This window comes from Ipomoea nil, unplaced genomic scaffold (assembly GCF_001879475.1).
Source record: "Ipomoea nil cultivar Tokyo-kokei standard unplaced genomic scaffold, Asagao_1.1 scaffold3087, whole genome shotgun sequence".
In the NCBI taxonomy this organism is placed as follows: Eukaryota; Viridiplantae; Streptophyta; class Magnoliopsida; order Solanales; family Convolvulaceae; genus Ipomoea; species Ipomoea nil.
In genome coordinates this window covers 3,848,823-3,865,146 of record NW_017619515.1, presented here as the reverse complement: position 1 = coordinate 3,865,146, position 16,324 = coordinate 3,848,823, and the positions used below count along the sequence as shown (strand labels likewise).

General features: G+C 36.0%; 1 protein-coding gene across 1 annotated transcript; it reads left to right on the top strand.

The window, feature by feature from the left end:
* Positions 1–7,486: 7,486 nt before the first annotated feature.
* Positions 7,487–9,518, top strand: LOC109166303 (cinnamoyl-CoA reductase 1-like). The gene is made up of 6 exons (XM_019315253.1): positions 7,487–7,676; positions 7,777–7,946; positions 8,105–8,290; positions 8,377–8,539; positions 8,889–9,078; positions 9,198–9,518. Exons 1-6 carry the CDS (start codon positions 7,562–7,564, stop codon positions 9,331–9,333), a joined length of 960 nt encoding a protein of 319 aa, XP_019170798.1. The 5' UTR covers positions 7,487–7,561; the 3' UTR covers positions 9,334–9,518.
* The last annotated feature ends 6,806 nt before the right edge of the window (positions 9,519–16,324 follow it).

Below are 16,324 nucleotides of genomic sequence, written 5' to 3'. Positions count from 1 at the left end.
AAAAGGACAATTAAACCCTCAAACATGTTAAATTGAGTCAATGAAGCCCAAAACCGGTAAATGACCTGTTATTATAGGTCATTTCAATTCCGGCAACGAATTCCGGCCACCGGCGACAAAATCCGGCGACCGGCGACAACATTCGGCCGTCCGATCGTCTTCCACAGGAGAAGACGACCGGACGGCCGCCTTCTCCGGCCGTCTCCTCCGATGGAGAACACGGCCAGATCTGGCTGTCTCCTCCCATGGAGAACACGGCCAGATCTGGCCGTCTCCTCCCATGGAGAACACGACCAGATCTGGTTGTCTCCTCCAATGGAGAAGACGACCAGACGGTCGTCTTTTCCAATGGAGGAGACGGCCAGACAGCCGTCTTCTCCAATGGAGGAGACGACTAGACGGTCGTCTCCTCCATTGGAGAAGACGGCCAGATCTGGCTGTGTTCTCCATCGGAGGAGACGGCCAGATCTGGCCGGAGAAGGCGGCCTTCCGGTCGTCTTCTCCTGTGGAAGACGACCGGACGGCCGAATTTTGTCGCCAGTCGTCGGATTTTGTTGCTGATCTCCGGATTTTGTCGCGGGTGGTCGGAATTCGTCGCCGGAATTGAAATGACCTATAATAACAGGCCATTTACCGGTTTTTGGGCTTCATTAACTAAATTTAACATGTTTGAGGGTTTAATTGACCTTTTTCTAAAGTTTAGGGGTCTAATTGACCTTTGGGGTAAAGTTTAAGGGTGTATTTGACCCTTTTCTCAATAAAAATAAATAAAAAATAAAAATTCACACCTACTGCTGATCACCGAATTAGAACAAATTAAAGTGGGACAATCTAATCAAATTGATGAAATTATAAAATTTCACCGAATTAGAACCAATTAAAGTGAGACAATCTAATCAAATTGATGAAATTTTAAAATTTTAAATTCGATTCAAGTAAAAATTACTTTTTTAAAAAGAACTAGTTGACTGTTGAATAAAATGGCAATTATCTTTAAAATCAACTTGGGGGTGATTAGTGATTAATCAACACCTATCGCAATTGAGTTTTATAACATTCTTCCATATTATTCTACACATTATAATTTGTTATGAAGTAAATTTAGAGCTAACTACGATATAGTTTGATGACATTCCGGTTACCATTCAAAATGGGTGATCATATGTTGAACTCCGGTGGTGGGGACTTGGATTCTTTGAGTTGAAAATGGTTGAGAAAATATAATACATATATTACTTTGTAAATAATCATAAGTAGTTTTAAAAACTTAAATAAACTTAGCAAATTAGGGTTCTTGTTTTTCTAATGATAGTTGCATAAAATTAAATGTCACCTATACTAATATTCTAGAAATACCGAGATGTAAGACAACCAATATGAAAGATTAAACAAAGAGAGTTCATCATTCATGGTGTAGGTACCCTAAAAAAAGAAAGAAAAAAAACATGATGGCCCATCTTACAAGTTGTAACGTACAATAAAGTTTTTTTTTTTCATGTGGCATATGTATATTCAAACAAGTGTTGTTTGCATTTGGATGGAATTGAAGGCGAATGCTTGAAATTCGTAACTTATAAATTCATTTTTAAAAAGTAATATTTACTTGAATCAAATTTAAAATTTTATAATTTCATCAATTTGATTAGATTGTTCCACTTTAATTGGTTCTAATTCGGTGATCAGCAGTAGGTGTGAATTTTTATTTTTTATTTTTTATTTTTTATTTATTTTTGAAGGTAGGTGTGAATTAAATTTGTTAAATTCAGTGATCAGCAATGCACGAACTATTATTAATTTAACAAATTTAATTCACACCTACCTTCAAAAATAAAAATAGAAATAAATAAAAAATTCACACCTACTGCTTATCACTGAATTAGAACCAATTAAAGTGGGACAATCTAATCAAATTGATGAAATTATAAAATTTTAAATTCGATTCAAGTAAAAATTACTTTTTAAAAAAGAATTTATAAGTTACAAATTTCAAGCATTCGCCTTCAATTCCATCCAAACGCAAACAACACTTGTTTGAATATACATATGCCACGTGAAAAAAATTTTATTGTACGTTACAACTTGTAAGAGGGCGTGTTTTTTTTTTCTTTTTTCTTTTTCCTTTTTGGGTACCTACACCATGAATGATGAACTCTCTTTGTTTAATCTTTCATATTTGTTGTCTTACATCTCAATATTTCTAGAATATCAGTATGGGTGACATTTAATTTTATGCAACTATCATTAGAAAAAACAAGAACCCTAATTTGCTAAGTTTATTTAATTTTTTAAAAAATACTTATGATTCTTTACAAAGTAATATATGTATTATATTTTCTCAAACATTTTCAATCCAAAGAATCTAAGCCCCCACCACCGGAGTTCAACCTATGATCACCCATTTTGAATGGTAACCAAAATGTCATCAAACTACATCGTAGTTAGCTCTAAGTTTACTTCATAACAAATTATAATGTGTAGAATAATATGGAAGAATGTTGTAAAACTCAATTGCGATAGGTGTTGATTAATCACTAATCACCCCCAAGTTGATTTTAAAGATAATTGCCATTTTATTCATCAACAGTCAACTAGTCAACCAATCGGTCCAATCACTGATTAAAAAAGTTAGGGTTTTTCACTCAAACCGGTGCAATTTTGATTGAAATAACCCTAAAACCGATTTATCACAACGCATATCAACAAAATCTCAACATCGAATAGGCGAGCACAGAAAGAAGGGAAAAACCTGAGAGTCAAGTCGACCTTCACAAATCACCACTTCCTCTGGGCAACTCGCGATGATCGGGTGATGGCATAGGTTGCCATCGTCGCTTGTGGCCACCATCACCTTTCACACTCAGACTCATAGATATGCATGATTTGGCACTCACCATTCTGATTCGTTGTTCGAAAAATCACCAGACTAAAGTTTTCTTCATTTCCTTTTTTGAATTTGAGAGAGAGAGAGAGAGAGAGAGAGAGAGAGAGAGAGAGAGAGAGAAGGGGGGGGGGGGGGGGCACTAATAGTGGATTTTCTTCAAAGAAAAAAAATTAATGTGTGAGTGTGACAGAGCGAGCACATGCCTTATGATTGAGCCTGCTAAACGCGTGGTAGCCACTCTTGAATACCTAAACATGACTTCTAAAAGTCAATTTCCAAAATTTTAAACAGACCCTAAATTAAGAACTGAACTGGGCTTTTTGCACTATCTAGCAAAGAAATAAGGAGATGTCCAAAAAATAAACTTGCTAAAAAGGACCCTGCTAGAAAAAAATGATATCTCAAGCCCAACTAAAAGAGTCAGCCCAACAAATAAATATTGCCCAACTTTTCTTCAACAAGCTCCCACTTCGGTCACCATTACTCCTACTCAGCCATGTTATCCTCCACTCTCTTGCAATATCCCCAAACCCTAGCATACCCACACCACTAACCATTAAAACCATGGAAAAACAAAAGGAAAAACTCACTCAAGAAACACACACACACAAAAGAAAAAATGAAGTATCCCAAAAGAATCCTAAAATCACTGATTAAAAATAAAAAGTTAGGGTGTTTCACTCAAAACGGTGCAGTTTTAATTGAAATAACCCTAAAATCGGTTTACCACAACGCATATCAACAAAATCTCAACATCGAATAGGCAAGCACAGAAAGAATGGAAAAACCTGAGAGTTAATTCGACCTTCACAAATCACCACTTCCTTCGGGCAACTCGCGATGATCTGGCGATGGCATCAACAGGTTGTCACCGTCGCTTGTGACCACCATCACCTTTCGCACTCAGACTCATAAATATGCATGATTTGTCACTCACCATTCTGATTCGTTATTCGCAAAATCACTAGAGTAATGTTTTCTTCATTTCTTTTTTAAATTTTCCAAATAGAGAAAGAGAGAGAGGGGGGAGAGAGAGAGAGAGAGAGAGAGAGAAAGAGAGAGGCTAATAGTGGGTTTTCATCAAAGAAAAAAAAAATCTTGTGTGAGTGTGACAGAGCGAGCTCATACCTTTTGATGCACTCACTAAGCGCGTGGACCCTAAATTAAGAATCGAATTGGGACTTTGCACTATCTAGTAAAGAAATAAGTAGATGTCCAAAAAAAAAACTTGCTAAAAAATAGCTAAATAAAAATAACTCTCCTAGAAAAAAAAAAAAAAATCTCAAGCCCACATAAAAGAGCCAGCCCAACCCCCAAAAGCCCCACAAATAAATATTGCCCATGTTTTCTTCAACAAGTTCCTACTTCAGTCACCATTACTCCTACTCAGCCACGTTATCCTCCACTCTCTTGCAATATCGCAAAAAACCGGCATTACCCACACCACTAACCATTAAAACAATGGGAAAACAAATAAAAAACTCACCCAAGATAGACACACATACACACAAGGGAAAATGAAGTCTCCCAAAAGAACCAAATTAAATCTAAACCCCATGCCCCCCCCCCCCCCCTAAAGAGGAATCTCGTCTCGGAGAAGAAGTTCGACTCAAAAAGGAAGTCTGTCGATTATATCTCACACTAGTGATTCTTCAACAATAATCATGGACCCAATGCTCATCTTGCAAGTACACTTTGAAGAAATTCGCGAAGCCGAAGCCGCACCAGAACCCAAACCCGACTCCTCATCGAACTCAAGTACCCTGTATCTTTCTCATGTACCCTTCGAAGTTATAAATACCCCAATTTCCTTACGTTCAAACATAGGAAAAGATGAATTTCTTGATCCCAATGATGAATTTTAGGGGATAATATGTGCCCTAAACCGATCATATAACCAATATGATGAAGAATCCAAAAAAGAAAGGATAAGAAAAAGGGAGAGAGAAAACAAAAAACCTAGGAACCAAAACTACAGATTCTACCCAGAACTCTCTTAACAGTTTTGAGAAAGAATTGCATGCCTTTACCGAAGAAGAAGATGGAGATAACGATAATAGAGGTCAAAAAGTCTGGGAAAGTCATAATATCCTCCCAATTGAATGACTTAAAATATGCACATATTGTGATATACTCTCATCAACCAAATGTTGAAACACTTATTCCTACATAAGCCAAAATTGATGAAAAACAAACTAGAAGACAGAAGAAGATGAAATTTGATCTATATGAAGGAGCCGATCCAATAGCAAAGAGGCTAGAGGATTTTCCTATATATGTCATGCCTCCCAAAAGGAAGCCAGACATTCCCCCACCAAATAGAATGTTGACAAAAAGAAAACAAAAAGAAATTAGGTATCAGGAAAATTCGAACGGGGATGAGATCAATGAAGAAGTAGAAGAAGCCGCACACACATTGCCTCTATACCAAAACTAAGACCTCAACAAAAGGAAATTAAATAAAAAAAACTGGAGGGTTTCATTTGCCAAAGAAAATGGAAAAAGTATTGTTGAAGCATATGTTACAACACCAGATATCTTGTCTGATTTGCCTATTCCTTACAATGAAAAATTCCTAAGCAAGTACGCTTCTAAACTCTGGAAAAAGACTATATCCAGGAAAATAATTAGCAAAAATTGCTTGTGTTGGAGAAACTAGAAGATAAAAACCACATTGCAAAAATACTCATTGAAGGGAACCTCTTTGGCATTATCACCAACATAGAGCCCTTCAAATAAGAAATCAAGAAGTTCTACTACAACCTCACATCAGAATCATCCACATCTTTAGGCCCAATGTACGGAAGGGTTTACCAAAGAGGTAAATTTCTTAACTTCGCCCCTACAATGATTAATGACCATTTTGGAACTGGAAATGAAGAACAACATGTTATTTTAGATAGTGAGCAAATGGCTCAACAACTTACAACAAGCAATGTAATTCTTGAGAAAAAAGAATATCAAAGTCACTTGCTTAACAATCAAATATGCTATTCTATAAAAGATTGCATTGGCTAACTGGATGCCATCCCTATACGATAACAGTGTCAAGTGGAACTTAACCGAACTTAGCTTCTATTCAAGATTGGAAAATGAATAAAGCTCAACTTTGGAGAATTTGTGCATGAGCAAATTATGAACCTACTTGAAAATTGATCACAAAAAGCATCTCTAATCTTCCCAAACTTGATTCATGACTTACTGGTCAAACAAGGCCTAAAGATCACCAAAGAGAAAACAAAACAGAATGTAACCCCTTTGTGATATCTATCAAATTGAGAAAGGGAGCACATCAAAACGACCTTAGAACCACCACCCCAAAATAAGATCCTACGGACCGAAAGACATTGTTAGCTATTTCAAGAAAATACTGAGTGAAATTGAGAGCTCTAAAAAGGAACTGATCAATAGAAAAAAGTTAGATCTCGAGGAATAGAAACTGAAAGTTAGCAAGTGGTTGAAAACTTTGGAAGGCAAAAATCAAGAAATATAAGGATTGAAATTAGGTGTCGAAACATCAATTTCAGCATCTTTGAACAACGCAGATGTCGGCTGTTAAGTGGCATCCTAGTCCAAGGAGACGACCTCAATAAAGGAACATCAACACCATTAGCGTACTGTTTGCCAAAAATAGTATTAGAAATGAAAAAAGAAAAACAAAAAAATGGGGAGAAGGAGAACTTGAAATTGTGTACCTATTACATGAATAATATTTTAATTATGATTTATTCTACACTTAGTGTATTTGTGCATTTTCACCTTAGTGCATTTTGAACACGTTGTGATGTATTTATGCATACCTAATAGTGTAATCCGCACGACCGCACAGGAACATGAGTCCCATAGGTTGAATTTAGATAAGAAAAAAATCACAAATTTAGGTAAAGTTTGTTTGAAATGTGTTAAACATATCTTAGGAGTAGTTTTAGACGGGTATGAGTAATGCACATTTAAGTTTAGATAACTCTTATTATATTTGAGTTGAAAAATAAATAAATGGATATCCTAACTATGATATTATTTAACAATCATCTATATATGGTTTGCATTATTTGCAAACAGTTTGAGATGTAAAAATAATGAACAGTTATTGTTGAAGTCTAGTTCTATGATCAATTGGAGTTTGAATATCATAATAATAATAATGTCATTTAAATCACCACGAAACGATGGTGATGACTCAATTGTTGCGTGCCATATATTTCATATTTTCATGCCAATTATATTATTAAATTTATGAAAAATATTATGTAAACTCTTATGTATATTATCAACTATTAATTTCATCTCATACTTAAAAAAATCTTGATGCTAACATTTTTATTAGATTAGATTCACATGAAAAAAAATAATTTATTGGCAATTATATAAGTGAAAAGAGTAAGAATTAAGAGTATATATATATATATATATATATATATATATATATATATATATATATAATATAAATATGTAGTGAGAGAGAGTTCTCAAAGAAAAACTATCTAGTGAGAAAGTAAAACATGATGTGATGAACTCTACTACTCTAGATAATCAGACACTCTAAAAAATGATGGGTAAATTAAAAATTAGCTTGATTGTGTGGGCAGGCAAGGATAAAAGAAGGCCAGGGCCAGGCCATCATTTCAAGTTTCAACGCTATCCTCCCACGCTTTCCACATTTCTTCCTCGCGGAGTTTGATGGCTGAGAAGCAGAAACTGTGCGTGACTGGGGCAGGAGGATACGTCGCATCCTGGCTCGTCAAGCTTCTCCTTTCTAAGGGCCACACTGTTCATGGCACCGTACGAAACCCTGGTAACACTATTCATCAATACCCAACTAAATTTTGACTTTTTTTTTTTCTTCTTTCTAAAAATTAAAATTAGGGTGGGTGTTCCTAATTTCTACTTTGCAGGAGATGCAAAGTATGGTCATTTGCATAATCTTGACAAAGCACCCCACAATTTGAAGCTGTTCAAAGCCGATTTGCTAGACTACGCCTCGCTCACTGCGGCTATCACAGGATGCACCGGAGTATTCCATGTTGCCTGCCCGGTTCCTTCATCTTCTGTACCCAATCCCCAGGCAATATAATATTCTTCCTAGCTTTTTTCTCTTGATTTTGAAACAATTTCGCTCTTTTTCTTTGATTTCTGCTATCAATTCAATCGTTTCAAATACTGGTATTTGATTTTTGCTTCTTCTAGTCTAGATTAGATTGATTACTGAAAGGCTAATTGCAGAAGGAGCTGGTTGAGCCTGCTCTGAATGGTACGCTTAATGTACTCAAGGCTTGTTCTGAATCAAATGTGAAGCGCGTAGTGATTGTATCCTCAGTAGCTGCTGTTTGCGTAATCCCTAACTGGCCCAAGGATAAAGTAAAGGATGAGACTTGTTGGTCGGACCAGGAATATTGCATCAAAACAAATGTCTCCTTCAATTCCTTCAACTTTTAATTTCATAGCTTTTCCAATAGATTGATTTGATTTGATTGTTGGTTTCAATCTTTATACAGAACTGGTATTGTTACTCCAAAACAGTAGCAGAAAAAGAAGCCTTTGACTATGCCAAAAAAAGTGGGCTCCAGGTTATCACCATTTGTCCTTCACTAGTTTTGGGCCCTCTCTTACAGCAGACGGTTAATGCTAGTAGCTTAGTCCTGGTTAAGCTTTTGAAAGGTAGGTACCCCCACTGATGTGAGTGATTGTTACTGTGAGTCACATGTGCTAAGGGAAAGTTGTAATGTATGCCATTATCAATGTCACTCCTGAATTATTAGTGGTGTAAATGTTGTCCCACAATTTATCTACTTCTTGTTTCTCTCAAAATACTGGTGAGTTAGATTTTAAGCTTGGGAAATTAAGTTCATGGCAACAAAAAACATATAACGGGGTTACATTACTTATAAACACAGTATTATATATGCATGTATAATGCTGAACTCATGCTAGCAAAGACTAATATAATGCATCTAGTTGCTCGCTTGAAGCTGCTGCATTTTAAGTTTGGACTGTCTCCTTTATTCAGAAGGATATGAAACACTTGAAAACAAGGGACGGCTGCTGGTAGATGTACGTGATGTGGCTGAATCGCTGCTGCTAGTCTATGAGAGACCCGAGGCCGAAGGTAGATACATCTGCATGGCTCATGAAATAAAGAGTCAGGATTTGGTGGAAATGCTGAAGAAAATGTACCCCAACTATAGTTATCCGAAAAGGTGGGGTGGATTAGATGCATTTTTTGTTTACAATAAGATCGATTGAACTACCCTATTTCTGATGAAGTAACCAACAAAACTCACTCTCCTCTCTCAATTATCTGCTTCTCTGCTTGTAGCTTTACTGCATGGGAAGGAGACGACGAGAAACTGAGCTCAGAAAGGTTGCAAAGATTGGGCTGGACTTATCGGCCACTGGAAGAAACTCTGAAAGATTCCATAGAAAGTTACAGACAAGCTGGGATCTTGGATTAGCATCTTCTTCCTTTACCAATTTGTGAGTGTGTTGTGGGATCTGATTTGCATTCACTATCAGATTCTTGAAATGAAATAATTGTGTCACTGAGCCCCACAGGATTTGGGTGCTGACTGCTGAGCAGGAAAACAAGAAATAATATTTGCTTTGTTGTTTTAGTAGGCTGGAAACTTAACATCATTTCGTATGTCTCGGAAAAAAGGGTGATTATAAATAATGATAGTGTTAAATGTTTGTTTGCCTACAATATATTCAGCAGTCCAAACAAATCTTATGTAGTTAGGAACATATTAATCAACTGTGTGCTTCACATAAAACAAATACTTTAAAAAAAAAAATTGATTGAAGGATAACCTAACACTATTGGGTAGCTTAACACTTAACTCAGCCTCATAAATATAATAATATAAATTTATAAAACCTTATTTCATTATTAGCCTATTTCGTATTTTAAAAAATTATATTTTATAAAGTGTTAAAAGTTTGAAATTTTATTATTTATTTATAAAAACTAAATAGAGTTTGGATATGTATCATCATAAATTAAAATGAATTTTTGTAACATTATATTATCTGAATAATATTAGATTATTATTAATAATTATATGTTCGTTTTCATACGGGTGTTTCTAGTTGGTCTCCTTTTATTTTTAGTTGTATTGAACATTTGATTTAAGAGTTAATTCCAGTAATGGTCCTCCGACTATATTGATTTTTCATAATTAGTCCCTGACTTTTAATTTGGACAATTTAACCTTGGATTGTCATGAAAATTTTTATGTACGTTCTAGACTTGCTGAACTACATATCTGCAAAATTTTGTGTCAAAATGTGTTATCGTTTTTTCCCATAAAATTCTGCAATCCAGATTAAAATTCTGAAAATTTCTGCTGTTTTCAGCTTGTATATCTTGCTATTTTGTGATATTTTCATGCTTGTATGAAAACATGAGATAAAATGAGAGCTTGCTTGGAAAAGTGTTGTTTTTGACTCCCCGAAATAGGAATGAATGGGCCCAGCAACGAACATGTGCTCGTTACCCTTCTGCGAACGGTACTTCTTTCATTTTTATTTTCTAATATATGAATTAATAGAATATCTCTTGTCATGTCATGTCTTGTGTGTATCAAACATGATACCCTTTATTTAAAATGGATGTGCATGATTTAATTGAGTTTTTGGTGTCCAAGACATAATGGACAATTATATCACATATTGAATATGCTTCTCTTTAATTGACAACATTTGTCATATAATCTATTGATTAGGCTCATATAAGAGAATTTGTTATTTCTCTTGTTGGCAATTAATTATTTGCTATAGACCATAACTATTGAGATTTATCACACAACTTATAAATGAGACAAAAGCATGAATTCTCAATATGATTTTTTATTGTTAGGTTGCACCTGTTGTTGCTAAACCTTACTTTGATCTTGTGATGTCAATTAGATTATAGGGAAAATTGTAAAACATGCCCCTCTATAATATGCCAATTATCAATGTCACCCCTGAATTATGAATGGTGTAAATGTTGCTACTCAATTATCAAAACGGTGCACATATAGCCCCTCCCGTAACGGACATGTGGTTCCCCGTTAGTGTACGACACCGTTAAGTCGGAGTAAATATGTAATTTAGTTGTTTTTTCCCTCCCTCAATTTGAAGTACCAGCGATGGACAGCGGTGAGGAACCACAGGTCCGTTACAGGATGGACTATAGGTGCACCATTTTGATAATTGAGGGGCAACATTTACACCACTCATAATTCAGGGGTGACGTTGATAATTGGCATATTATATAGGGACATTTTTTACAATTTTCCCTAGATTATATGAGTCTAAATTTTGTGATATCTAGCATGAATAATCGACTATAGTTTTGCCTGGAAGGTGAATTCATAGCACTAATTATATGAAAACAATATCCGGACAAATTATATATCTCTAATGTGAAATTGACTTGATACAATTCAAAAGTCAATAATTATTTGTCCAAAGTCAAACCTGTATATAGTGCTAGTTTTGCAATAGAAAATATTGGACATGAGTCCTAAATATTGAAATTTATCTCATATATAATATTGAGATATAAAATTTATAGCTCTTAATTTTTGAATATATATTTACCCGAAGGTGAACTAAGAGCTCTAATTTCTTATGTCAACTTTTGGACCAAACCTTGACAATAACTATTTGATAAAAAAAATGATCCCCAAATCTTTTGTCAAACCCTGGAAGGGTCGTTAGGACGAGTGCAAACACCGTCCGATGAGATAATACTATAAAGTTAGTCAGATTATGTTAGTGTGCTGATAAGTGCGTTTTTGTCTATATTTTTACCCCTTCTTGAACCAATTTTATTTGTGAATTGCTTAAAAACTTGTGTGAATTGTGACTAAGTTATGTTGGTTTTATTTCAAGGTGCAATCATTCACAACAAGTGAGAAATTCAATGATTTTTGGAAGATACGAGCAATTTTTGGATCAAGAGATCAATCAAAGAGTTTGGAATGCATTTAGGAATTTTCAGCAGCCTCGTACCCCCTCCCGTACGCCCATCCATCAGCTCATCCGAGATTTGAAAAACGAAGCAGGTGGCGTACGCCCATCCATCAGCCCATCCGAGATTTGAAAAATGAAGCAGGTAGCGTACTGCCACTGGTATGCCCATCCCACAGGGCGTACGATATTTCTGCCCAAAACCAGTGTTCACTGGAAATGCACCAAAAATGGTACGCCCTGGCGTATGCCCATCCCTGAGGCCATCCCACTGTGCTCTGCTCTATTTATGCGCGTTTTTGGGTCATTTCAACTCGGTTTTGGACCTTGTTCCAACCCTAGACATTTCCTTTCACTTCCTTTCATATTTTTAGGTTAGATTAGACTTAGATTTATGTTTCTTAACACTTTTGAAGCTTGTAATCTTGGATTTGGAGATTGGATTTCAACATTTCAAGATTGTTCTTCCATTTTCAATACATAAGTTCTTTTTCCTTTTATCTCTTTACTTTGCAAGATTTATGTTTATTACTTGTGTTCTTGTATTCTTTATGCTATTTAATCATGAGTAGTTAGTTTTTGGACTTGAGTTAGGGTTGTATTATCTATCTTGATGCTTGATTTGTGATTATTGCAAAAAAGGGGAAGAACTCCAACCTAGGGTTCATGTGTTTGTGAAGGTTTTGTATTTATATCTTGTTAATGTTTGATGTACACATTCATTAGCTTGTTTTTGGAGGATTCCTTGCCTCAACGAGAGTTGGGTGATGAATCCAAGCCACCCCTTGCATAGACCCGATTTCTTCCTACGAAAATAGGGGAAATTGGGGGCTTTAGATGCTTTGTGTGCTTGATGGACTTGGAATTGATTCACCACGAAAGTGGGGCAATTCCTTGTTCTAATCCTTGTTTATTAATCATGAGAATGGTTCGTAGACTAGGATACCTACGTGCATTCCCGCTTGTTTCCTTGGTTACTTGTTCTCCCTAATCCCTTAGGTTGTTAAAGCATCTAGATGATAATGCTCCCTAGCTTGAGTCCTATCTCTTTATTTTGTGTTTATCTTTGTGTATATGTGTTAGTCTTATCATTTCCTTAAACTTGTAGTTTGCTTAGCTTCTTGTTGATTTCCTTATGCTAGTGCCTAGTTTATTGTGATTGCATATTGCGTGCCATATCCCCCAATCCCCAGAGGACGACATTACACACCCGAGCTCACATCTTATTTTTGCTACACATCAAAAATTGGCGCCGTTGCCGGGGATTGGCAATTTGGTGGTTCTATGTGATTGCTTGTTTTACTAGCATTGGAGTTTAGGGAATCTTAGGAGACTAAGCTTTTTTTTTTCTTTCTTTCTTTTTTGTTTGTTTTTATTGTTTAAAGAGCTAATTGTCTTACCTTGATTGAGATTTGGTTGAAGGATCTTTTCTTTGTGCATTCACTCTTAATTGAAAAGGAAGAGTTTTCACCACTCAATCAAGAACTTTGAATTATGGAGGGGTATGATTTCCAATAGCAACGAATGTCATTGCCCGATTTCATCAAAATGGGTATAAAGACCTTTCAAGGTGGTCCGCTTCAATCATTCCTTTCTTATTCTAAGTGGTGTTCCTATTGTGGTGAAGCCCATGCATTGGAGAATTGCTACAAGTTAAACTTCACAAGCCCAACACCACCTCAAGATTGTCAACCTTTCCCTCAAGAGTGTGGTATCAACATGAGTCAAGAAGAAACTTTTCAAGCTTTGGAGCCACAATCTCCATGGTGTGCTATATGTGGTGGTTCTCATGCTTTGGAAAGTTGCCATATTTTGACTCCCACTTACCAAGTGCCTCATCAAGATGATCAACAACAAGCTTTGGAATATAATGTCAATGTCAATGAAGAAGCTTTTCAAGGAGGTGCACCACCAATGTTCATGCCACAACCTCTTTGGTGTGCCATATGTGGAGGACCACATGAAGCCGAAGGATGCTACATCTTTGATCCTAATTTCCAATATCAAGGCCAAGTTCAAGAACCTCCACATCAAGAACCTCAACAAGAATATCAATACCAATTTCAAGAAGTCCCTTACCAAGAACCTCAACAAGAATGTCAACCATTTGATCAAGAGTCCGAGATGAAGTCCATGATGGCCAATATGCTTATGCAAATGAATGAGCTACAAGTTCAACTAGACAACTTGATGGCTCAAAGACAAGGTTTGGCAACTCAAGAACCCATTCAAGAATTATCTTCCAATGGAGAGGTTCTACAAGAGTTGCTCTTGCCAAATGAAGGTCATGTGGTTGAAGAAAATAAAAAGCGAGGTGAGGACCTTGAAGATAAAAATGAAAATGATGAGGTTTATGATGAGTGCATTGAGATGGAAACACCAAGTTGGGAAGAGAGTATAGAGTTGCAAGGAAATGGTGATAAGGAACAACAACTTGAAAATGGTCCAATTGAAGAAATGCTCAAGAATGATGAAATTGATGAAATTTGTGGCACACATGAAGAATGCCCTTCAATGGATGACACTCCCTTGGATGAGGACTTTAGAGTGATTTGGGAACCGGGAGGAGTCAATATTCTTGAAAGTGTAGGTCCTCATTGGCCTATATTCATATCCAAGGATTCTTACTTCCTATTAGTGCATGACGGAGACCCAAGGTTTCCATTACTTGCTCAAGAAAAGGGAAATCATGAGAATGGAGACTTTGGGATTGGTCAATCTCATATCTACTACCAAGAAGCAATGTTTAGGAAGAAATCCTTGTTTGACTTATGGATTAAAAATGGTTTCGAGGAAGGGATATGTTTGAAGTTTGATTTGGATGAGCATAGTTTCTTAAACTTTGAAGTGGTGAAGATGAGCTTAAGAGAATTTATTGATGGCTACCACTTGAAGTGCTTTTTGGAAGAAAAGGTCGATGGAAAGAAGGGGATCTTCATTCTCAAATCCTTTGATGGTTTACCTTGAGAGGATGAGTCGAGCTAGCGACGTTAAACTTAGCGCTTCATGGGAGGCACCCCATGTTATCTTTCATTTTATTGCACTTTACTTTCTTCTTTATTTTTCTTTACACTTTTATTTTTGATATATCATGCTCTCACTTGTGCTTATTGTGCTACCTTTTCCCCCTTGTGCTTTATTTTCTTTTACATCGAGGACGATGTAATTTCTAAGTGTGGGGGGATGGACAAAATATTGAAAAAAATTTGAAATTTTGAAACTTTTTGAAACTTTGCTTGGATGACTCATTGTGCATAGTGTTTGGTAAATTGTTTTTCCTTGCTTGAAGTTGTGATTACTCCCTCTTTGTTGGTTTGTGGTTTGTTTTGGTGGAACTTGTTGCAATTTAACTTGTGATTGATGAGCCAAGGGGTAATACATGATTGATCTATTCTCTTGCCAATAGCCTTGTTAACCACTTAATAATTGAATCAATTCTTGATCTAGTGTGTTGTGCATTGCTAGTGAAGGCTTATGTGAGATTCCGGTTATGGTTGTTTTGCTAGAACTTGCCTCATTACTCCTTGTGTGAAGTCTAAGGTTTGCGTGTTTAGAAATGATTTAGGCCATTTTTGTTTAGCCCAAGCCTTTAAACCTACCCTTACATATGTTTTTATCCCTAGTTGTCCCCGTTGAGCCATTTGTTTGTTTAATAAGTGCTAAGCACTTGTCCCTACATTGTGATTGTTTTTCCTTGTGTTAACCCTCATCATTTAACCCTTAACCCCTAGCCAAAATGTTTCCTTCCACCCTTGAGAGAATAGAACATTTATTCTTTTTCTTGGAAGATATCTTTATTGGAGCTTGTTTTGTTAGCAATCCTCTTGATAATTTTGTCTAAGTGTGGGGGTCTTGATTCGTTGAATAAGTTTGTTGGTTGATTTGAAAAGAAAAAAAAAAGATGTTGAGTAAATTGAGAAAAAGTGTTGAAAAAGATGAGAAAAATGAAAAGAAAAGGAAGAAGAATAAAAGTTTGAAACTTGATTCTAGTTTGTGTTCAAAGTTGTACTCAACCCCCACCTCTTTAGAGTGTTGCTTTTTGTTCCATTGTAAATTGCTCCTTAGTTTATAGATGTCATATCTCTTCTAGCCTCAATTGTGAATAGATGTGAAGTTCTCTCCTTTGTTTATTTTCCTTACCCCTTCTTTGTTAACCTTTCACCCTTAGCCCCATTACAAGCCAAATAAAAGTCCTATTTGATCTTAGCATGCAATCTTAGAGTTGAACTAGTGGGAGTATGAAGGACAAGCCTATGGAATCTCATTCAAAGCCAAGTTTTGCATAATCTCAACTTAGCATTTGTGCACACTTGATCATCACACACTTAAATAATTTTGGTGCTTTGTTATTGGCTTGAGAATGGAACTTGTGTGCCAAGCTAAGGTGATTCTTGAAACAAGTTGTTTTGTAACAAGTTGGATTGTGGTTTGATAGGTTGTGCAAAGTGGGAGAATGATCAATTTCATTGCTAGGTTGGTAATTTATTT